This window comes from Bubalus kerabau, chromosome 14 (genome assembly GCF_029407905.1).
Source record: "Bubalus kerabau isolate K-KA32 ecotype Philippines breed swamp buffalo chromosome 14, PCC_UOA_SB_1v2, whole genome shotgun sequence".
Classification (NCBI taxonomy): domain Eukaryota; kingdom Metazoa; phylum Chordata; class Mammalia; order Artiodactyla; family Bovidae; genus Bubalus; species Bubalus kerabau.
The window spans coordinates 2,707,065-2,728,996 of record NC_073637.1 but is presented as its reverse complement, the minus strand read 5'-3'; the positions used below and the strand labels follow the sequence as shown (position 1 = coordinate 2,728,996).

The window sequence follows — 21,932 nt, the reverse complement described above, 5'->3', positions numbered from 1 at the left end:
AGCATGTGACATGAAGTCCAGGAGCCAGTGCTTGTTTAATGCTCTAGTGCTGCCATCTGGAAATTGATAACTTTTTAACAAGGACTTCTGCATTTTCATTTTGCATGGGGCCCTGCAAATTATGCAGGTGGTCCTGGTTCCAGAGACACTAAGCTGGCATGATGCACAAAGACCAGACCAGGGTCATGTTGAGCATGGCCCTGAGGAAAAACCCTGACAGGAAACCGAAGTGACTTCTCTGCTCCCACAGCAGCCTCCAACACCCAGGAAGCAAAAACACCCACTGCTCAGAGAACATGGAACTGGGGCCACACAAGTCAGGCAGGAGCATGCTCCAGGGGCACCGTGGGTCTGTCCTCCAGCAGGCCTTGAGCTCTGGCCCGGGGCGCAGCAGCAGCAACTCTGGGGAGTGGAGTCCACCAGAAGACACAGGGCTTGACCTTTGGCTGTGTCCTTGTCTCATTTGTGATTGGACTAGAAAGGGCATCTGGCCCAGACTGGACCAATCAGATTCTGAATCATGGATTCTGCTCATTGGTCAGCACTTCTACTGACCTTGAAAGGCAGTGTGTCCCACACATGTCCTAGATGCCTGACTGCTTGTCAGGCTCAGTCCCACTACTACCATCTTCCAACCCAAACTCCCCATTGCTTCCTGGCAGGCTCCCTAAGGCCCTGTGAGCTGCGCAGGAGGGGAGGATCCTGAAGAGGCAGCCCCAGCTCGCACAAAGAAAACCCCCAGGCTTGAAGCAAGAGGTCACTTTATTGAGAAGAAGGCCAGTGGTGGGGGTGGAGGCGGGGGACTGGAGGGGAAGGCAGAACGCCTCTTGGGGTGGGAGAAGGGTGGGTGCCTGCTGGCAGCATCACACGTCCGGGTCCCACTGAGGGTTCCCCTCGTAGGCACCGGTCTTGCGCAGCACGATGCCCGGGCTGAAGGTGGTCCCCAGCGGCCAGTGGCGGACCACGTGCCGGTACGATGTGGCCAGGCAGTCAAAGTAGTTAATGTTGAGCTTCCGGGCAATGTACCGGCCCAGGTATTCCATTTGCTGTGTGAGCGGGTGACGAGTGGCGGTCAGGTCAGCTCTTGCTCGTCCCTCCCCTTGCCAAACCGCACCTCCAGCCCTGACCGTCAGCCCTGGCACCCTCTCTGCCAGCGACCAGCTTGAGGGCCCGGGCCAGGAGCCCGTTGTATGCACCATCCACCTGCGAAATGTCCCCATCTTAAGAGCCTAAACAGTGGTCGGCGTCCCGTTGGACCGAGAGGGGAGAGAAGAGTGTCTGTCGGACGCACCTCATAGCGCTCCGACAGCTGCACCAGCACCAGCGGCTCCAGCTTGTGGCCGCACAGAACCAGCTGGAAGAAGCACCTTCGATAGGCTAGTAAGGGGCAAGTTGCTCAGCTCCCGGGCTCTGGGGAGCGGAGCGGGGCTCCGGGGACGGGGCGTAGGCCCGCGTGTCCGCCCCTCCCCACTCCACGTGGGTTCCCGTCCCTTGCGCGCCCTCCCCTAGTCCGCGGCCCTTCCCTCGCATCACCGTCCGAGTTGAGCGCCAGGCGCACGTAGACCAGGTGCATGGGGCCCTGACACACGGTGCGGCCCTGGATGGAGAAATGGTACACGCCACGCGCGTGGTTCAGCACCAGGCGGCGCCGCGGCAGCGACGAGATCATAAGCCACAGGCCCACGCCCACGCCGTAGGCAGGGAAGCCCCAGGTCTCCTGCTTCTGCACCTGCGGGCGCCGCGGGGACTCCCTGAGCCGCCGCGGGGCCGGTGGCGAGGCGGGGCCGGGTCCCCGGGGTAGGAAGGTCGTGGGGGCGGGCCCGGGAGCTCAGACCTCGCTCACGAGACCGAAGCTGATGAGCAAGATGCATACTATGAAGAGCAGCGTCCCCTTCCACAGCGTGTCCAGGTAGTACTCGAGCACGAAGACTGGGGGCGACGCGGCGAGGACGCATGAGGATACCGGGCTCCTGCTCGCTGCTCGAGGTGGCAGCGCCAGGGCTCGGGCCCGGAACAGCCCGCCCCATGTAGGGCGCGGGGCCTCGGTCATGGTCCAGCCTGCAGTTCCGGAGCCTAATCAGGCAGCAGCAGGCCGGGCCCGGGGCTCTGGCCCCGCCCCTCGCGTCAGCCCCGTCCCGGGCTCTGGCCCCGCCCTTCCCCTCCCTATTCGGATTCCAATCCCCGCCCCGCCCCGCCCCGCGTCTCCCCGCTTCAGTGTTGGAGTCCCGGTCCCTGACTTCGGTCCGCGCGCACCGTTGGGCTGCTGCTGCATGAACGGGTAGAAACTGTTGTTCTTGAGGCGCCTGGCGAGGCTGCGCTCGGTGCAGAAGAGTCCTTGGGCCCAGAGCTGGAAGGGCTTACCGCTAGAGGTCGTAGGCAGTCCGCTGAACCGGCCCTTGGGGGCCTGGGTCGGGTACGGACGGTCAGCTGGGCGGCTCGTCTGTTGCCATTACCCACTGCCCACAGCTACGCTCATACCTGGGAGAATAATGCTTCCAGGGCTGCGGTCAGGAAGGAGCAGGAGCTCTGAGGCGAAGACAGGGGATCGACACCAGGTGGCGGTCTAGGCTGCGCGGCGCCGGGTTCTAGAAGCTCTGGGCAGTGGGTTCTAGAAGGGACTATTCTGTTGTGGTGGGAGTGAACTTCCCGGCTAGCCCCTGCCCCACTGGAAGCCCCCTATACAGTCTGGCTCACATGACGTGCTCGGATCACTCCTGCCGGCCTGCACGATGTGCCATGTCAGGGTCAGTGCTTCCTGGGTAGCAGGTGGGCAGGCGGGATGCAGGGATCCTTCCCCACCCAAAGCTCATGCCCACTCCTCTCACCTCCAGAGCTGGAGCGGCTTCACCTGGGCCTGTACGGCATGTCAGACCGACTGACTCTAGCCAAGGAAGGCAGCCCTCTGCTCACCCAGAAGTGGTGTCACAGACTGCGGGAGCTGGATTTGAGTGGCCAGGGCTTCAATGAGAAGGACCTGGAGCAGGCCTTAGCTGCCTTCTCAGGCACCCCTGGGGACTTCCACCCAGCCTGTGCTCCCTCAGGGCTCGGGCCCGGAACAGCCCGCCCCATGTAGGGCCCGGGGCCGCCTGCAGACGGGTCCAGCCTGCGATTCCAGCGCCAAATCCGGCCACAGCTCTGGCCTGGCCCCTCGCTTCGGCCCCGCCCCCACCCCAGTCCCCGCCCCGCATCCCGGCCTTTTAGTCCCTGACTCGGGTCCGTCAGCCTTAACAGAGAGACACCCCAGGCCTAAGTTGGAGAGAAATCGGCAGGCAGGTGCCCACAAGGAGCCCATGACTGGGCGTGGTCACTCTCCATTGCCAGCTCTGTCCTAGTTAGCCTCACATACTATCAGAGGCAGCTCACCTTAGTGCCCTAGGATGGGGCACACAAGCACAGGCACTCAGTCCAGGAGTGAGCTGGCAAGGCACAGCCTCCCTCAGGGACAACCCTTGTCCCCTCACTCTGATCCCAAAGACCACACAAGAGTTCCAAAAAGGGTTTTATTATAACAAAACACTCAAATATCCAAAACTGGGAAAAGAGGCAGAGCAGGGCTGGCTGGCAGAGAGGCCTGGAGCTGGCTAGCTGGGGGAGGGCAGGGTGGTGAGCAGCTGCTCCAGGCACCATTGGACTTCCTCTGGGCCCCTGTAGGCCCGCTTCAGGCCCCGGGGAAGGCAGCGGCAGGACTCCAGGTTGAGGTACCGCAGACCTGGGCAGCTGCTTATCACAGAGCTGTGGGGGCAGGGCAGGCCACAGCAGGTTAAGCACCAGAGCAGGGCTGAGCCAGTCTAGGGAGCCCTCGCTGCCCTTGCACCACAGCTGGCTATGCCCCTTACGCCTATCAAGGTCCACCTTCAGTACCCTGGGTGTCCCTGAGGCCAACCCCAAGCAGGGACTTGGCCAGTATGGGCTCCCTGTTTTTTTTCCTCTTTCCACTTTTGTCAGCCAATGTTATCTTTATTGCTTCAGCTAGTTTAAGGAAGATTTTGTTCCTTTCACCTGAAGAGCCTTAACTGGTTGGGAATGCCCTTCACAAGCCCCCTGCTCCCTTTCCAACTCCTCCCTTTCACTTAGGAACGTCACCATTCTGTAGTTACAGTGATCTTGGTCCTTGAACAAGACTAAGTGCTGACTCTTTGCGACCCCATGGACTGCAGCCCACCAGGCTCCTCCATCCATGGGATTTTCCAGGCAAGAGTACTGGAGTGGGTTGCCATTTCCTTCTCCATGGGCTCCCTTTTCTGACCCCTGGAACTGGCAAGCCACGCAGGATGGGGCTAAGCTATACTGGCTCCACGGAACTAGGGGGTTGCTAACCTGACTGTGCCCGGTGTGACCCGAGTGCCCCTGAGGTTGAGGGAGCACAGGGCCAGGTGGGAGCCCCCAGGGCTGCCTGAGAAGGCAGCTAAGGCCTGCTCCAGATCCTTCTCACTGAAGCCCTGGCCACTCAAGTCCAGCTCCCGCAGACTGTGACACCACTTCTGGGTGAGCAGAGGGCTGCCTTCCTTGGCTAGAGTCAGCCGGTCTGACATGCCGTACAGGCCCAGGTGAAGCTGCTCCAGCTCTGAAGGTGAGAGGAGTTGGCATGAGCTTTGGGTGGGGAAGGATCCCTGCATCTCGCCTGCCCACCTGCCACCCAGGAAGCACTGACCCTGACACGGCAGATCGTGCAGGCCAGCAGGCGTGATCCGAGCACAGCCGCGCAGATCCAGCAGGCGCAGGTGAGGGGAGCCATGGAGCAGGCGGCCCAGGACCTCGTTGCTCACAAAGTTACAGGTGGAGCTAGCAAGGCAGAGCTCCTCAAGGCTGGGGAAACCTGGGCCAGGAGTCATCGCTCGCCCGGAAGGCTTGGGCAGCCACATCAGGTTCAACAGCCGCAGCACCTAGGAGCGAGGCCCAGGCTGCAGATGGGGAGGGGGGGTGACAGGTGCAAGAGGTGGGGCGTCAGGTACCTGCAGCTGGGGGCAGCCTTTCTGCAGGGCCTCTACAGGCAGCTGGAGGGGAGTGATGTTGTGGTTGAGGCCAGTGCTCACCTCCAGGACCTGGAGCTGTGGGCAGCAGCTGCCCTGTAGAGGTGGGGAGAACACGAGGTCGGGCGTATGGCAGTCCCTGGCTTGGCACCCAGCTCTGCTCCTGGCTGTCACCAACCTACCAGCAGTGCACCCAAGATGGCTGTTGTCTGGGAGTTGTAGGTCAGCCACAGCTTCTGCATTCGGGGTCCAGCTTCCTCCAAGAAGCTTACCACAGCCGTGGACTCCACCTAGGGACCCAGCACAGGGGTACCTGCCACCTCAGCCCAGGCTTCCTTGGGGCCCCTGGGGACATAGGGCTCACCATTGAGTGCTGTATGTCCAGGCTGTGGAGCTGAGGACAGGCTTTGGCTAGCATGATCAGAGCGTCAGGGGTCACACCATGACAGTCAGAAAGCTTGAGGAAGCTGAGCCGAGGACAGGACTCGCTAACCAGCTGTGGAAGACAGAGGGCCAGCTGGGGGTTGGAGAAGGGAAAGAAACCAATGGCTGGTGCCAACGCCACCTCACTGTCTCAGCAATGAGCTCCTTTCTGGCCATTCCAGGCCTACCTGGGTGCTCCCACTTCTCACTCCTCCCTCCTGGAGGAGATGCCAGGAAAAGAAAACCAAGCAGGCATCCTCATGGGGCATCATTGGGCCCCCACGGTACCTGACTCACTTCCTGGAAGTACTGGGCAACCTCAGAGTGTCATGGCTGGCGTGTAGGGCAGCCTCGCGCTCTCACCTTCAACACAGGGTGTAGCTGGGACTTCCAGTGGATGAGAGTCAGCCTCTGGAGCTGTGAGAACCTGGGCCGACAGCAGAGGCAGAGCTGCAGGCCGTTTCCTTGCTTCCCTTCTGCCAGCGTTCTCCCCGCCCATCCCCTTGGTGCAGGAATGCAGGAAGGGGCCTGGGGCTTTCACACAACACACAAGTGACGTGAGGGAGTAAGAAAAAGATGGAATTCCTCACCGATTGGGCATAAGCCACTCCAGGGAAGAAAGGAGCTTTTTCTCAGCCTTGGCCCCACTCTTGGCGGGGCGGCCAGCCAGCGGGGGAGACAGGGTCAGGGTGTGCCAGAGCGCAGGCTGGGAGGCGGCCTCGTTCCAGCGGCGGCACACGCGCGCAGCCCTGGGAGAAAGGATCAGGTGAGGGGCCGGGCCTTCTGTGGCCGACACTCGCCCTCATTGGCTGCCGCTGTGGGGTTTCCTATGAGGGACCTGCCCCTCCCAACTCTCACAGCGGCGCGGTCAGTTCAAAGTGTGGCCCCGGGTGTTCCAAGTAGACCCTGAGAGACTGCTGCCGTGGACACGTGTGTGGGCGCTCGGGCCCCCGCTGCGTGCCTATTCAGTCGGCCTGAGCTACGGCGCTGCGCGCAAAGGGCCTAGGGTACCTGCCGAGAAACGGTATAGGCCCATCAGCCGCCACCAGCAACCCGAAAATTTGCAGCAGGATTTCCAGGGGAACGCGGTCGCCCCAGCCCGGGTCGGGCTCCTGCAGCGGCGTGGGCGCGGGCGCGGTCCTGGGTTTGGCCTCGGCCGCACGGGACCCCGGGGACCGCAGCCGCTGAGCTCGGCGGGCGGCGCGCCTCTGCGCGCGGGGGCGGGCGGGCCCCGGGCCTGGCAGCACCAGCAGCATGCTGTCTGACTGCAGCAGGTGGTATCCTGAGCCGCTCGGAGCAAGTCGATCCCACCACCAGTCTTCCGCCGAGCGGGTCCGCGCCGCGGCCGGGTGCACGACCCGGACTCTGCGCCGGGCCCTGCGGGCCCGCCCTGCAGTCCCTGAAGCCATAACCGCCCACCGCGCTCCAGATTCCGCGCCGAGGACGGAAGGGGCGGGGCCCGAGGCGGAAGGGCGTGATCGGGGCGGGGCCTGGACCTCGGGCCAGCCCCTCGCTCGGGCTCAGCATCTAACTTCCGGGGCGGGGCTTCCGGCGCTGGGGCCGGTCGGGAGAGCTCGCTTGCCGAGTCTGGGAGGGTGCGTTGAGGCTCTCGCTCCGGCTCAACTGCGTCTTAGTTCTACTGTCGTGGCCCTGGGCGGAGGCGGCGCCCTCAGAGTGTGGCTGGACGGACGGCCGCCGGGCCTGGCAGCGCGCAGGTTCAGGACCGGGAGGCGCGGGACCTGGGCGCACCGGTCGGCACTCCGCGGCTCCCCGACGTAGGGCGGGGCGGTGCCCGCCGCGGTCACACCCCTAGCCCCAACTCGGCTCCGACTGTCCCGCGGCTCGTAGAAGCCGCAGCGGTGTGCGGTGCTCTGTCCCGGAGTCCTTGTTCCGTGTCCATAGGTGCGAGTGTGGTGGCGGCGGTCTCGGCCACTCAGACCCGAAGGTCATCCTCCCTGTTTTACTCATTCTGCCCTGGGCTTCGGCGCTTCCCGCTACTCTGCCTGCCCGCGGGGGTATGTGTGTCCTGGTGTTGTGTCCCGGGTTTGCTTGGCCCCTCCTACCTCCCATACTCCACCCCTGGCACCCCACTCAGTATCCCTGGTCTTGGCTGCCTGGTCCTCTCCTTACTCCGGTTTTGTGTTTTTCTGTCGTGATCCTGCATGCGAGTGTGTTCCCTTCAAGCCAGACCAGGTTTTCAGTTCCCAGAGCCGAAGCATCTTCTTTGGACCTAGGTGGGGAAAAGAAGAGCTGGCTGTGACCTTTGCCCTGTCCTGGAGGCGCCAGCCTTGGCCTGAATGGCAGCACCCCCGCTGGGCCGTCTGGTGTTGACCCACCTGCTGGTAGCCCTCTTTGGCATGGGCTCATGGGCTGCAGTCAATGGTATCTGGGTGGAGCTCCCTGTGGTGGTGAAGAACCTACCCGAGGGTGAGTAGGGGTGGGGGCGGGTTGGGGGGTGCCGAAGCTGCAGCTCCTCTCCTTCCCTGGGCGTCCTGCCCCTGACACAGCTGCCTCCTTTCTTTCCTTGCAGGTTGGAGTCTCCCCTCCTACCTCTGTGTGCTTGTGGCTCTGGGGAACCTGGGTCTCCTGGTGGTGACCGTGTGGAAACGGCTGGCCCCGGGCAAGGGCGAGCGGGTCCCCATCCAGGTGGTGCAGGCACTGAGCGTGGTGGGCACGGCCCTGCTGGCCCCCTTGTGGCCGCAGGTGACCACAGTGGCGGGGCAGGAGCACTCCGTGGCCTTCCTGGCACTGGCCTTCGTGCTGGCGCTGGCCTGCTGTGCCTCTAACGTCACTTTCCTGCCTTTCCTGAGCCGCCTGCCGCCTCCCTTCTTGCGGTCCTTCTTTCTGGGGCAAGGCCTCAGCGCTCTGCTACCCTGTGTGCTGGCTCTAGCGCAGGGTGTGGGCCGCCTCGAGTGCCCACCAACGCCCGCCAATGGCACCCCTGGGCCCCCCCTCTACTTCCCAGAGCGTTTTCCTGCCAGCACCTTCTTTGGGATCTTGTCCACCCTATTGGTCATTTCAGCTGCCGCCTTTCAGGGTCTCCTGCTGCTGTTGCCATTGCCGCCGTCTGTACCCACGGGCGGCCCAGGGCCAGGCCTGCGGGTGGGAACCCTAGGAGTGGAGGAGGAGGAAGAGGAAGAGGCCTCGCCCCTGCAGGAACCCCCCAGCCCGGCGGCAGACGCCACCCCCAGTCCAGAACCTGTGGGCCCCAGGCTGCTCTCCACCCACGGTGCCTTCCTGCTGGGCCTGTTGGCCGTCACCAACGCTCTGACCAACGGCGTGCTGCCTGCTGTGCAGAGCTATTCCTGCTTGCCTTACGGGCGCCTCGCCTACCACTTGGCTGTGGTGCTGGGCAGTGCTGCCAACCCACTCGCCTGCTTTCTAGCCATGGGTGTTCTGTGCAGGTACACAGGGAGCCCAGGCCCCTCGGGATGGGATTTAGGGGTGAGGACCTGGGCCAGGCACAGCCAGCTCTGAGTTTTGACTCTCCCTTGGCAGGTCCCTGGCAGGGCTGGGCGGTCTTTCTCTGCTGGGCATGTTCTTTGGGGCCTACCTGATGGCACTGGCAGTCCTGAGTCCCTGCCCACCCCTTGTGGGCACCTCCGCAGGGGTGGTCCTTGTGGTGAGTAATTGGGACAGGGCAACAAAAAGGGTGGCCGTCAGGAGGGGTTTGCCTTAGAGCAGGGCATTTCCGCTCAGCCTGCTACTGTGTTTACCCTTCCAGGTGGTGTCGTGGATTCTGTGTCTGGGCGTGTTCTCGTACGTGAAGGTGGCTGCCAGCTCGCTCCTGCATGGTGGGGGCCAGCCGGCATTGCTGGCCGCTGGTGTGGCCATCCAGGTGGGCTCCCTGCTCGGCGCCGTGGCCATGTTCCCTCCCACCAGCATCTACCAAGTGTTCCACAGCGGGAAGGACTGCGTGGACCCCTGTGGCCCCTAAGCCTAGTGTTGGGGGGGACTCTGCTCCCCCCACCTGTCTTCAGGGTGCGGCTGCCACCGAGACTGCCTGTCCACTGCCTGGGGAGGCCCACCTCACATGCGGCCTGCTCACGGACAGTTGCACACTCCACGGGCGAACCTGGCACTGCAGGCAGCTGGGGGACACAGCAGGCTCAGAGCCAGGGCCCAGCTGGGGACATGGGCTTGGCCCAGGATCTGTGTGGGATTTGTACAATAAAGCATTTTTATTCCATGAGTTGGAGTCGATCCCAGGAACAACTTTTGTTGTGCAGATAGACCTCCTCTGATCTGGAGCCGTGGTCTGACCTATTCAGGAGGGGCTGCCGCTCCCTGGGGCAGTGTCTGGAGATCCTGGGTTCATGGAACTTTGTCCTCTGCACACAGAGAAGTGCCCAGAGGGACAGAGGAGGCCTGCTCCCGGGGCCTGGGGTCTGGGCCAAGGACCCACACAGGTTACAGCAGCCAGAGGCTTTGTGGTGGGCCAGGCCAGCCAGGCACGAGGGCCCGACCGCATGGGCTGCCTGCTGGTCGCCGGGTCTGTGGCCCAGGTGTGGCAGCATTTCCCTGCTGCTTTATGGAGGATGCTGGGGGGGATTTACACCAGGGGCTTGTTGCCAGGTCCCTGCGTGGAAAGGGCTCTGTGAGCGGGACTTAGAAGACTGGGGTGTGAAGGTCTAGCCAGTCTCGGGATCCTTCTGCCCAAGGATGTCACCCCCTCCCCCAAGCCACCTGTCCCATTTTTAGCTCCTGTGATCAAAGCTGCCAAGCCCCAAGCCATTGTTAGGTGGACGTGACAGCGGCTGCCTTCTCTCTGGGTTGCTGGCAGATGGCCTTGGGTTTGCACAACCCACACTCTGCCCCCGAGGCCCCAGGATGGCGGTTCGGGCCTCTGCTTGTTGGTGTCTGTAGGGAGCCAGGCTGTCCTGGACTTGTGGGCTCCCCCACTCAGGACTGGCGCAGCCTACAGAGCCCTGAGCTGGGAGGGGCTGGGAGGGGATTTGGATGGAGGCTGCTGTGGGGCTGGGCCTGGGCTTCCTCTGTCTTCTCTGTGCCTCCAGGGCAGGTGGGGAGCAGAGAGAGGCCTGTGGAGGACAGGCTCCCAGCGGGGCCCTGATCTGTGGTCCAATGGGACCGGCCTGGTATGGAGACCCTGTTCTCACAGACCAGGCACCCGCTTCCACAGGGGGCCCTGAGGCCCAGAGTGTGGACTCGAGGCAGTGGTGCCTGCCTTGCCACCCAGCCCCCTCCGGATGCCCTTAACTTCAGAGGCTGGTTGTCCTTGACTCGGGAAGCACGTGGGCTTCTCAAGGCCTTTTCAAGGCCCCGGCCTTGGCCGGACCAGCTGAGCAGGAGGAACTTCCCGGTGGGAGGGAAGGATTTCTAGGCCTTGACCCTCTAACAAGCATTCAGCTGGGCCACACTCCCACGGAGCTCAGACAGCCCAGCCCCGAAGACAGGCCCTAGTGGTGCTAACCATCAAGCCACTTGACCTGACGGGACTGGGGAGGGGCAGCAGCAGCTTGACTTGCCTCTTGCATTTAGGAAGCAAGGTGACAGGCAGCTGTGAGTTAGGGACACTGCTTTTGGTTGCAGCGAGCAGAGGCCGAGGGCATGAAATGGGTGGTGTATCCTTCCCCGCACCCCCTGACACTGCCCTTGTCCCTCCCTTGCCCACCCTGGAATGGCTCCCAGTTCCTTCCTGCCCCCTCCCCACCCCCCGCCCCACGTTGGGAGTCCAGGGAGCCTCTGCCTGCCTCTGTGTCTGCCAGATGTGCCAGGCTGCGTAGAACGTGCATGGTCTCCCGAAGAGGAGGGGGCAGGGGAACTGGAGGAGGTTTGAGGAAGCAGCCGCCCTTTGAAGTCTCCAGGACATTCCGGCCAGCGTCCCCGAAGCAAACAAGTGGGGGCCCAGATGACAAGGGGAGGAAGGCCACAGGGCCAAATCCTGGAGAGCCACTCGCTCACTCGGCACACCCTTCCCGCTCTCAGCCGCCCAGGGATGAGGGCCAGAAGCGGGGCAGCCCACCAAGCCAGCCCCTCAGAGCAGAGTGTCCCCCAGGACTGCACCCAGGCACGGTGCCTCCAGCTGGATGGCATGTGGCCAGTCACTCGGCCTCCCAGCCCTGCCCAAAGGGTATCTCAGACTTTGAAGGAGACCCCAGACATTCTGTCCACTGCACTTTCCAGGGGTCTCGGAGGCAACTGTAGTTCTAGTGGGTTATTAATCACAGACCCCTCTGGCCCACACCCTGTGGCTGGGTGGGTAACCCAGCTGATCCAGCCGTGGTGCCCACACCAATTGAAATGGGGGAGGAGAGGTGGCCCTGTGGAGCAAATGAGGACCCAGTAGATTGGTACTGGGCGTGTCAGTTGTTCCAAGAGTTGTAAAAACTACCCAAACTACTCAGTGCACACCAGACTGTGAAGACACCACAGAGGGAACAGAGCAAGGGGTGGAGGGAGCCAGACCCTGACATCATCCTGCAGTTGCCTGGATCCAGCTGTACGTGAAGCTAAACCCCTTGGACTTAAAAGTTATGTCAGCCCACAATTTTGTGCTTATTTTAGTTGAGTTGTCTTCTATCTGTCACAGCTGCAAGAGTTGTGAGGTCCTCTCTCGTCTCTGAAGCATCTGGGACCATCCAGAAGTTCGCGTGCTGAGCACTGGCTGACCTTTCCGTGCCTGGGGGAGGATCAGTCACCATCCTGCAGACTCTCCCATTGTATTCCCCATGTCAAGAGCCCTAGGCTTTCCTAGGCTCCCCCCCAGCTCCTGAGCAGGATGCTTCGCTGACCACTTCCACCCTGGAAAGGAGAGTTTCCTGGAGGTTGGACCCTCTCAGAACACCTCGAGCCAGGCCGGGCAGGGAAGGAGGCAGGACCTTCTTCAGCTGGACTATCCAGACAAAGCCCTGGAGGAGGTTTCTGTTTTCATGTTTCCTCTCCTTTGCAAGTGTGGCAGGAGAACTGAGCTCGTTAGAAAGCAGATTGCAAAAGGGCCCCTACCTGACCCCTCACAGGCGTCCTGCTACCCATGTCCCCCCACAAGTGCCCACCCCACCCCACATGGACTTAGGTCAGAGGGATATGAAGAGATGCAGTGGCCAGGGTGCTCAGGCAACCAGAGGAGAAACAGACAGATCCCCAGACGAAGGTGTCTGCTCTCTGTCTCTATTCAACGTTGCACTGCGGGTCCTGGCAATGGTGGTTACACAGGAAAAAGGGCATCCAGGTGGGAAAAAAAGTAAAACTATCCTCAGATGACATGGTGCTATGTATAGAAAATCATAAGGAGTCCACAAAGAACTTGTTAGGACCAAAAACAAATACAACCAAAATTTGCAGAATACATCCTCAATATACAGAAATCAGTTGTATCTTTATATATGTTCAGCTGAAGATCTGAAAGTGAAATTAAGGAACATTTTTTTACAGTAGCATCAAAAAAAATAAAGTACCTCGAAATGAATTTAACAAAGGAAATGCTAAACTTGTACATGGAAAACTACAAAATGTTGACAACAATGAAAGACATGAGTAAATATTCATAGATCAGAAGACTTCTGTTGTTAACTTGGCAATACTGATCTACAGATTCAAGTAATCCCTATCAAAATCCCATGTGGCTTTTTTTGAAAAAAAAAAACAAAACAAAACAAAAACAAAACCCTAATCCTAATATTCATAACAAAACAAAATGTAGGAGACACGGAATAGCCAAAACAATCCTTTCTGTGTGTGTGCCATGCCACATGGCTTGCTGGGTCTTAGTTCCCTGACCAGAGATTGAGCCTGGATCTTTGGCAGTAAAAGTGCTGAGTTTTAACCACTGGACCGCCAGGGAATTCCCCAAAACAATCTTTAAAAGAATATAGGTGGCTACAAAACTACAGTAATCAAGACAGGCATATAGGTCAGTGAAACAGAATAGAGAGCCCAGAAATAAACCTGCACACACGATCAATTAATCTACAAGAAAAAGAGACAAGAATATTCAAAGGAGGTGGGGGGGGGTCGGGGGGCTTCCTAGGTGGTAATAGTGGTAAAGAATCTGCCAGCCAATGCAGGAGAATATACAAAGGAGAAAAGACAAACCTCTTCAATACATGGTGTTGGGAAAACTGGACGCTGCAAATGTTAAGACTCAAACTGGAGTATTTTCCCATTCCAGATACAAAATAAACCAAAAATGGATTAAAGACTTAATGTAAGATCTGAAACCATTAATCTCTTAGAAGAAAACATTGTCATCGGCCTTGGCAATTTTTTTGAATATGTCTCCTCAAGCAAGAGAAACAAAAGTAAAAATAAACAAATGGGACTACATCAACCTAAAAAGCATTTGTACAGTAAAGAAAACTATCAACAAAATGAAAAAGCAGCCTACTGAATGGACAAAGATATTTGCAATGGTTATATCCAACAAGAGATTAATATCCAAAACATTCAAAGAACTCACATGATGCAACCTCAGTAAAACAAAGCAGTTAAAAAATGGGCAGAAGACCAAAATAGACAAAAGAAGACATACATATGGAGAGCAGGCACATGAAAAGATGCTCAACATCATCAGTCACAAGAAAAATCAAAGCCACAATGAGCTCTAACCTCACACTCATCAGAATGGTCATTATCAACAAGACAACAAATAAGTGTTGGAGAGGGTGTGTAGAAAAGTGAACCCTTGTATGCTGTTGGTGGTTATGTAAACTGGTGCAGCCGCTATGGACAACAGTATGGAGTTTCCTCAAAAAGTTAAAAATAGAGTTACCATATGATCTATCAATTTCACTTCTGAGTATTTATCTCAAGAAAACAAGAACACTCGTTAGAAAACATACATGAGCCCCTATGTTAATTGCAGCATTATTTACAATAGCCAAGATACAGAAACAATCTAATTGCCCATTGACAGATAAGTGGATAAAGAAGATGTGCCACATATATTATATATATGTACACACAATGGAGTATTAGCCACAGAACCCTGTCCTTGGGCTTCCCTGGTAGCAGAGTGGTAAAGAACCCGCCTACTGATGGAGGAGACACAAGAGATGCAGGTTTGATCCCTGGGTTGGGAAGATCCTCTGGAGTAGGAAATGCCAACCCACTCCAGTATTCTTTTTTTTTTTTCCCCATTCCAGTATTTTTGCATGGAAAATCCCATGGATAGAGGAGCTTGGTGGGCTACAATCCATGGGGGCACAGGAGTCGGGCACAGCTGAGCAACTGAGCACAATTAGCCATAGAACAGAATGGAATCTTGCCATTTTGACAACATGGATGGACTTAGAGGGTATTTTGCTGAGTGGAGTAAGACAGTGAAAGACAAATACTGTATGATTTCACTTATAAGTGGAATAAAAAGCATAACAAGTGAACAAACATATGAAAACAGAAGCAGACTCATAGATGCAGAGAACAAACAGGTAGTTGCCAGAGGGGAGAGGTATGTGAGATGAGTGAGATAGGTGAGGGAGATTAATAAGAGGTACAAGCTTCCAGTTACAAAATAAGTGAGTCATCAGGTATGAAATGTACAGGGGGGAATATAGTCAATAATGTAGTAGTAACTTTGTGCAGTGACAGATGGTAACTAGACTTACCCTGGGGATCATTTTATAATGTACAGAAATATTGAATCACTACATTGTTCACCTGGAACTACTGGTGATGTAGGTCAATTATGCATTGAGAATAAATTCATAGAAAAGGAGATCTGATTTGTGGTTACCAGAAGCAAGGGGTGGGGGAGGCAGAATTGAATAAAGGTAAAAGGTGCAAATTTCCAGTTATAAGACAAGTACTAGGGGGACTTCCCTGGCCGTCCAGTGGTCAGGGCACCTTGCTTCACTGCAGGGGGGTATGGGTTCGATCCTGAATTAAGATCTTGCATGCCCAGCGGCAGGCTTCCCAGGTGGTGCTACTGGTTAAGAACCCTCCTGCCAATGCAGGAGATCTAAGAGACATGGGTTTGATCCCTGGGTCAGGAGGATCCCCTGGAGAAAGGCATGGCAACCCACTCCAGCATTCTTGCCTGGAGAATCCCATCAACAGAGGAACTTGGTGGGCTACAGTCTATAGGGTCACAAAGAGTTGGACACAAGTGAAGTGACTTAACATGCATGCATGCCGAGTGGCACAGCCAAAAAAAGGTAAGTATTAATATTAGGGATGTAATATACAGCATGATTAATTAACTGCTGAATGTTATATATGAAAGTTTGTCAGAGTAAATCCTAAGAGATCTCAACATAAGGAAAAAAATTGTTTATCTTTTATTTTGTGTTTATACAAGATGATGTTCAGTGAATGTATTGTAGTGACCATTTCATGATGTATGTGAGTCTAGTCATGCTGCACACCTTAAACTTACACAGTGCAGCATCAGTTACATCTCAATAAAACTGGAAGAAAAAAACATTTTATTTCAAAAGCATATATATATATATGTATGTATGTATGTATATACATATGGGCTTCCCTGGTGGCTCAGATAGTAAAGAATATGCCTGCAATGTAGGAGACTGGGGCTTGATCCCTTGGTCAGGATTTACAAGATAATGTAAAAATACGTAGTCATATATTTCATATAATATACATAGACGCAATAACATTTTAAAAGCACTAAAAAAAAGAATAAAGTTGCAGGAATCTCTCACACTTCCCAATTACAAAACTTACTACAAAGTTATACTAGCAGAGCCTTCCCTGATGGTCCAGTGGTTAACACTGTGCTTCCAAGCAAGGGGCGCAGGTTCAATCCCTGGCTGGGGAACTAAGATCCCACATGCCACAGGGCAATGGAAACCCTCCAGCTGCAATGAAGACCCGAATCAGCCAAAAAATGGAATCAATCGATAAATAACACTTGCTTCTCACCAACTTGCATCCCTGATTCTCACACTGAGACTTTTACTGAGTCTTACTCTTCACAGCAGCATAGATATATATGCACAAGTTCAGTTAGAGTCTATCTTTCTTTTTACCAAGACAGAATTGGAGAAATTTACTGTGTGCAAGAGGCCTTGTAAATGGCCACACCAAGAGGGTGGCTCATTAACGGGAGTGAGTCACTTCTAGGGAACATGGGTCGACCTCCTGGAGTGAATGCCTACAGAACACTACCAGGGTTTCGCACTCCATGCCTTATAGGCAGTCAGGAAGGCCTCTTTCTAGCAGGCTCACAAACAGAAATTCGCTCATAAAATATACATTATGTTTCTCACCTGGGATAACAAATAATGGAGGCCTTTGAAAGTCCAATCTGAGAGTTTTTATAATAACTTCTAGTAAAGTAAATTTAAGGTGGCCTGCGTGGTATCTTAGCATCCTTAACTTGTGAGCCAGGACCTCATTTTGCAGCAAGAAAAGCGAGGCTTGAGCAGTTAGTCACCCTAATCCATCGCTTGGAAGTGCTGGGCTGAAACGGCTGCCCCTTCCCCGCCCTGGGTTCAACTCCAGCTGTCGGCGCTGACCCCCTAGTGGGGTCTCTTCTCCCTCCCGGCTTCCGCCCTTGCTGTGAACTCCTGGGGGAACAGGTGACCTGACCTCCCCAAGCCTCAGCTTCCACTGGGGGTGGGAAAAAACCCCAGCAGCAGCAGGGTCTGGGGACGACAGAGGAGGAGATGGTTGATGGCATCACCAACTCGATGGACGTGAGTTTGAGCAAGCTCCGGGAGTTGGAGAGAGACAGGGAAGCCTGGCGTGCTGCAGTCCATGTGGTCGCAAAGACGGACAGGACTGAGCGACGGAACTGAACTGAGCGGTGTCTCACCGCGTGCCTTGACCGAGCGCCGGTACTGGCCCTAAAGCTAGTGGGCCGGGAGCCGCCAGGGGGCGCTGCTCCACCGCGGTGGCGGGACTACTCGGGGCGTGGCCTCCAGTCCCTCCCGCCCGTCGGACGGCGCGCGCATGCGCACTGTGCCCCTCCCGCAGTGCCTGCTGGGCCGGCAGGGGGTGTGCGGCGTGTGGCGAGCGGGAGCTGAGCGGCGGACCGAAAATGTGGAGACCTGTGAGACCCCGAGCGCTCGCGCCCCTGCCGCGGCCCGGGTCGCCCGGCCGGGACCTGCAGGGCCCAAGACTCGCCCCCCAGGGATCCTCCCTGCTGGCTGGAGCCCGTCACAGCCGTCAGGCAGCCTGTCCTCGGGTCCCCGCTTCAGCCCCCAGGCCCTGTGGGGGAGACATCGGGCCTTCCCCGCCGCACGCCGCAGCTCCGCTTCTCCGAGGCTGCTTCTTGGTGCGGGAGTCTTGTCTCAGAGGCGACTCTTCAAAGCCTCCTTCCCCGCGAGGGACGACCCTCGTCCCTTACGGACGTTCCTCCCCAGGGAGACGCCCTTTCCCGAGGCGACTGCCTGGCGCCCATCGCCTCCGCCTGCCCCGCGTCTGCCTCAGACCCCTCGCCGCTGCAGGCTCTGCCCGAACGAATCGCAGAGCGGACCCCCCGCCCTTTCTTCACCTGATCCCTTGGGCACCCTTTTCTCCTTGTCACCAGCCCAGCCCAGGTCATCCCGGGCTGACTGCTGCCCCCCCGCCTCTGGGGAGACAGGACTTGCGGGGGCGGCAGGTGGGCTGACAGCTGCTGCGGCCCGGCTCTGTCTCGGGGTCACCCCTCCTCTCAGGCCTTCCTAGGTTTCTGCCTGGCCCTGGGCTGCCTGCCTAACATGGCACCTGCCTTTCCAGTCTGCCCCCCCCCACCCCCCGCCCCGTGGGATCTCCCGTTTTATTGCATCTCCGCCGTTTGAATTAGCACCTTTCAAACAGGGTGTCATAGTAGTTGACCCAGGTCTTAGCCACTCCCTCTCCGAAAACCTAGCCCCTTGGTTTAGAGGTGAGGAGACTGAGTGGGGCTCATCACCATTTTCAACATGGAATTTTCTGTAGACCTCGTAGTTTTCTAATAAGCCTAGCCTTGTGGGTTTAGGTGTCAATACGAATGAATGTCCATTGGCTTCTGTGGCTTGTAGAGCGTCTCCATTACACAGGGGTGTTTTGTGGGTGAGATGATGAAGCAGCGTTAGTCTGAGAGTCAGGCAGAGACAGTGAGTTGGTCTTTTATAGTTTATAAAGCTGCTTCACTCATTCAGGTCACTCAGTCCTCTAGGCAGCCCTCGGGAGTGGGCAGGCAGGCTCTGGCCCTTGAGCAGGAGATGCTCATGACCAGTAAATAGAGCAGGGCCCAGTAGGCTTCTGAGTCCTGACTGGTGCTGAGAGGGTCAGAGACCGTAGAAAAGCAAAGGACACGGTGTTCAAGGTCATCTCCACTCCCTTTCCTGGGCCCAGACGCCCAGCCTCTCTTCCTAACCTTAAGAGCAGTTCGGGCTCAGAGCTTGCTTACTCTCCTGCTGTGTGCGCAGGGCTGTTGACCTGCCCTTACAGCGCCCAGATTCTTGTCACCTCTTTGTAGTTTCAGGTCTCGTGAGATTCAGCAGTTGCTTCTTTCTCCTGGGGTCCAGCTTATCTGCAGTGACTTTTCAAATCTGCTGTGTCTAATCTACAGGGTGTTAGGAAATCCAACAGCTCAGCTTGTACCTAAAACATGAGTGCAGGTGCTCGTGGCTCTGTGTTGATGTGCACACGGAGTTTGTGAGCTCTGTAGTGTCTGTCTGGGTGACACGGCTGGATAGATTGTTAGCTGAGTTCCAGGTGAGCATGGTGCACCTGGGCTGAGAAAAGGGCCCTGTCATCTTGTCCCAAAGCGGGAGGCTTCGGGAGTGAGAGGACCACCCCAGGAAGGCTGCGTGTGTGTTCATGCTGCTGAGGAGGCGCCCTCTCTCTACCTGTTTGCTGCCGCTCTGGGTGTGGTGCGGGTTACATGTGATGCGTGGATATTGCCCTGGACTGGCTCCTGGGAGTTCGGGCTGCTGGCTCTGCCGCATTTATAGCTCTGTGACCCTCGGGTGTCTCCTGGGTGGTGGGGATATTTGGGGAGTCCCCAGGGCCCCGTGGGGGCTCTGGTGTCATCAGCAGAGGCCTCATTCTCCCGGGAGCTGCTGCTGCCTCTCCTGACCGCGGCCTTCCACCTGTTGCTCAGCACGTGGCCTGGGCCGTGTGGGGTTCTGCATTTATCTAAGGTCAGCAAGTGTTTGTGATAAAGAATTTCTGCTGTACCTTTGAGATGATTAAGAAAGAGATGGCCCTGCCCAGCCTGGTGGGGCGAAAGCCTACAGGCTAACCTGCGCTCCTGTGATAAGGACAGCGGGGTGGGGTGGGGGAACAAAGAGCCCTGGTGAATGGGGGTGGGCTTCAGGCAGAACAGCGGCCTGGAGAGCAGGCCTGGGCCAGGCTCCTCGCGGCTGTGCAGGGTCTGCCAGAGGGATGTTCGTCTCGGGCGATTGAGTGAGGGGTCAGGGCTGGGAATGAGGCAGTGCGGCCAGAGCACCTGCTGTGGTACTGATTCCTCAGAAAACGACAGAAAGCTGCTCTGGGGGCTGTGGTCAGGGGCTGTTACTTTTCTGGCCGTGCCCCCTTGGCATTGGCCAGGTGTCCGGAGGCTGTGGACGCTGGTCTTCAGCTTCCCTTCCAGAGCCCCAGCCGGTGGTGGACAGTGGTCAGGAGGCTGTGGGAGCAGCCAGGGCCCTGAGCTTTAGAGTCAGTGATTCAGGTTTGGCCTTCTGTGAAAAGAACTGTGTGTTTATTAAGAACATGATACGTGAACTTACTTGTTAGATGATTTGCCTTTTTCTCACTGGACTCTCCTACTAATGACTCCAGGGACAGCGTGCTCCGCCAGGTGGCTGGTTTGTGGATGGGAAGGGTGCGGGCTGGGGAAGTGGTTCGATTTCCCAGCCTCTGGCATCTCTGCTGTGCTGTGGGCCACGTGAGGAAATAAGCCCCGCCTCAGAAATGCCTGCCTTTTATTGAGCACCTGTTAGGTGCCAGGCCCTGAGCAAGGTGCTTTATTTCTGCCATCTTCCACCTTTCCAGCTTCGCAGGGCACAGCAGGGAGCCGCCCAGCAGGCACAGAGTGCGGTCAGTGAGGCGGCTGGGCAGGCCTGCGGCGCAGTGCAGGGCTTGGCCCGCAGGCACTCTGCCCTGCTCTGCAGCCCCTGTCGGCCTGGGGCGCCGTTCCCCTGGAGGAGCACCAACTGGGGCTGCGCCTGCTTCTCCTCTGGCAGTGTCCTCGCCATGTGCCCGGCCGCGTCTCCCTGATGAACTCTGGGCCTTGCCCAGGTGGAGGCCTTGATGGCAGTGCCTTCTCAGGGCACCCTCCTCGCTCGCAGTCTCTTGCCGCCCCTGAAACACACCCAGAGCATGTGTGTGGGGTCCCTGGCGGAGGAGATGTGGCCCTGGGCTCAGCCGTGGTCTTGGAGCCGCTGTGCCTGCCCTTTGGTGTGGCAGCCCCTTCAGGCCTCACCTCAGCCTTGGTGCCGGCAGCCTTGGATCTGCAGGTCGTTGGCATTCTGGCTAGAATAACTTGTGGATCTGTCCTTTCCCTCCCTCTGAATGGTAATGTCTCAGGGTAATCGTTACCTGTCAGCTTTGGCCGTTTTCTTTCGCTGTCTCGTGTGCGTCCCCACTGGGACTTGGCAGCGGCCCATCCGCTCCAGAGCTGAGGATTTCTTTATCAGCGTGTGTAATCTGCTCCACACTTTCTACCTGTTGATCCCTGACTCATGATGGTGCGGAAGTGATGCACAGTCAGTAGCAAGTACTTCCAGCTTTGAGTTTGGCCTTTTTTTGGACCAGTGGCGGGAAGCGGATGCTCTCTTTGATGTTGGGCAGCGGCTGCAGCAGCTCCCCGTCAGCCTGCTATCTCCAGGGCTCACTCGGGTGCCCTGACTGCGTCCTGTATTCACCGTCGGCGCCGTGTGCAGTCAGTTACAGAACTGGTCCACGCTTCAGTGTAAAACAGGCTTTGTGCTAGATGGTTTTGCCCACTTGTGAGTGTTCTGAGCAGGTTTCAGGAAGACCAGGCTAAACTTTGGTAGGTTCAGTGTATTAAATGCATTTTCGACTTTTGACATTTCTCAACTTACGATGGGTTTAACCCTAACCGCATTGTAAATCAAAGAAGATCTGTAGTCTGTTTTCTCAGCTTAGTTCAACCCAGCAAATAAGTGCTTGTTTGTGTTAGGTGGGGTGGCCTGCGGAGCTGGGAGGGCAGGGTCGCTGGGAGGAGGGTGCCCAGGGGGGCACTGGGGACCAGTGGGCAGTTTGGCGCAGTGAGGAGCGCCTGGAAGGGCCTGCCCACTCCTTGACCACAGGCTGGCCTTGGCAGTGCTTCACCTGTCCCCAGACTGGGCACTGTGCAAGGGCTTTCCAGATGTCAGTTCACTCACCCGCACTGCAGCAGTGCGGTGGTCACCACCCCGCAGACAGGGAAACTGAGGCACAGAGGGAAGGAACTTACCTAAACGGCATGGCTGGCAAGTGCTTTAGCCCAGATTCCAGCCCCAGCTGTGTGGCTCCAGGGTCCGCCCTGAGCCGCGGCCTCGGCTCAGCCTGAGGCTCTGGGGAGCCCAGCCAGTGGCTGGTGGCGAGCGGTCCCCTCAATGCTGGGAGCGCCTCTGCCCCGGGTCATGACTGCTCAGCGTCTCCGGGCAGTGCCAAGTCTGCCTGGACCCACCGCCTCCCGGAGAG

General features: G+C 57.5%; 4 protein-coding genes across 17 annotated transcripts in view; 2 read left to right on the top strand and 2 right to left on the bottom strand.

The window, feature by feature from the left end:
• Positions 1-588: 588 nt before the first annotated feature.
• TMEM249 (transmembrane protein 249) lies at positions 589-2,132 on the bottom strand. 2 transcript variants are annotated; one of them, XM_055546806.1, is made up of 4 exons: positions 1,835-2,132; positions 1,534-1,729; positions 1,292-1,377; positions 589-1,046 (listed from the first exon to the last, which is right to left on the bottom strand). In XM_055546806.1, exons 1-4 carry the CDS (start codon positions 2,048-2,050, stop codon positions 864-866), a joined length of 681 nt encoding a protein of 226 aa, XP_055402781.1. In that variant the 5' UTR covers positions 2,051-2,132; the 3' UTR covers positions 589-863. The 2 variants fall into 2 exon arrangements, 1 of the variants encoding a protein (XP_055402781.1); XR_008702451.1 differs by lacking the exon at positions 1,292-1,377 and having other exon boundaries at positions 907-1,046; positions 1,534-2,132.
• Positions 2,133-3,486: 1,354 nt separating this feature from the next.
• Positions 3,487-6,821, bottom strand: FBXL6 (F-box and leucine rich repeat protein 6). 3 transcript variants are annotated; one of them, XM_055545515.1, is made up of 9 exons: positions 6,405-6,821; positions 5,984-6,142; positions 5,757-5,820; positions 5,335-5,466; positions 5,153-5,260; positions 4,953-5,066; positions 4,652-4,883; positions 4,318-4,564; positions 3,487-3,732 (listed from the first exon to the last, which is right to left on the bottom strand). In XM_055545515.1, exons 1-9 carry the CDS (start codon positions 6,800-6,802, stop codon positions 3,582-3,584), a joined length of 1,605 nt encoding a protein of 534 aa, XP_055401490.1. In that variant the 5' UTR covers positions 6,803-6,821; the 3' UTR covers positions 3,487-3,581. The 3 variants fall into 3 exon arrangements, with proteins under 3 accessions (XP_055401490.1, XP_055401491.1, XP_055401492.1); XM_055545516.1 differs by having other exon boundaries at positions 4,652-4,847; XM_055545517.1 differs by having other exon boundaries at positions 5,034-5,066.
• A 121-nt stretch (positions 6,822-6,942) lies between these two features.
• SLC52A2 (solute carrier family 52 member 2) lies at positions 6,943-9,585 on the top strand. 4 transcript variants are annotated; one of them, XM_055546804.1, is made up of 6 exons: positions 6,943-7,108; positions 7,296-7,408; positions 7,628-7,820; positions 7,924-8,797; positions 8,892-9,015; positions 9,118-9,585. In XM_055546804.1, exons 3-6 carry the CDS (start codon positions 7,691-7,693, stop codon positions 9,328-9,330), a joined length of 1,341 nt encoding a protein of 446 aa, XP_055402779.1. In that variant the 5' UTR covers positions 6,943-7,108; positions 7,296-7,408; positions 7,628-7,690; the 3' UTR covers positions 9,331-9,585. The 4 variants fall into 4 exon arrangements, with proteins under 4 accessions (XP_055402779.1, XP_055402780.1, XP_055402778.1 ...); XM_055546805.1 differs by lacking the exon at positions 7,296-7,408 and having other exon boundaries at positions 6,943-7,295; XM_055546803.1 differs by having other exon boundaries at positions 6,943-7,338.
• Positions 9,586-17,269: 7,684 nt separating this feature from the next.
• Positions 17,270-21,932, top strand: part of ADCK5 (aarF domain containing kinase 5) — a 13,602-nt gene continuing 8,939 nt past the window's right edge. For 5 of the 8 annotated variants that reach the window (XR_008701975.1, XM_055545508.1, XM_055545505.1 and 2 more), the window contains exon 1: positions 17,270-17,364. Coding sequence is in view for 4 of the 8 variants with exons in the window: in XM_055545508.1 (XP_055401483.1) it covers positions 17,353-17,364 (12 nt within the window). In the remaining 4 variants the exon portion in view is untranslated. The other 3 variants (XM_055545513.1, XM_055545514.1, XM_055545510.1) reach the window with 3 other exon arrangements.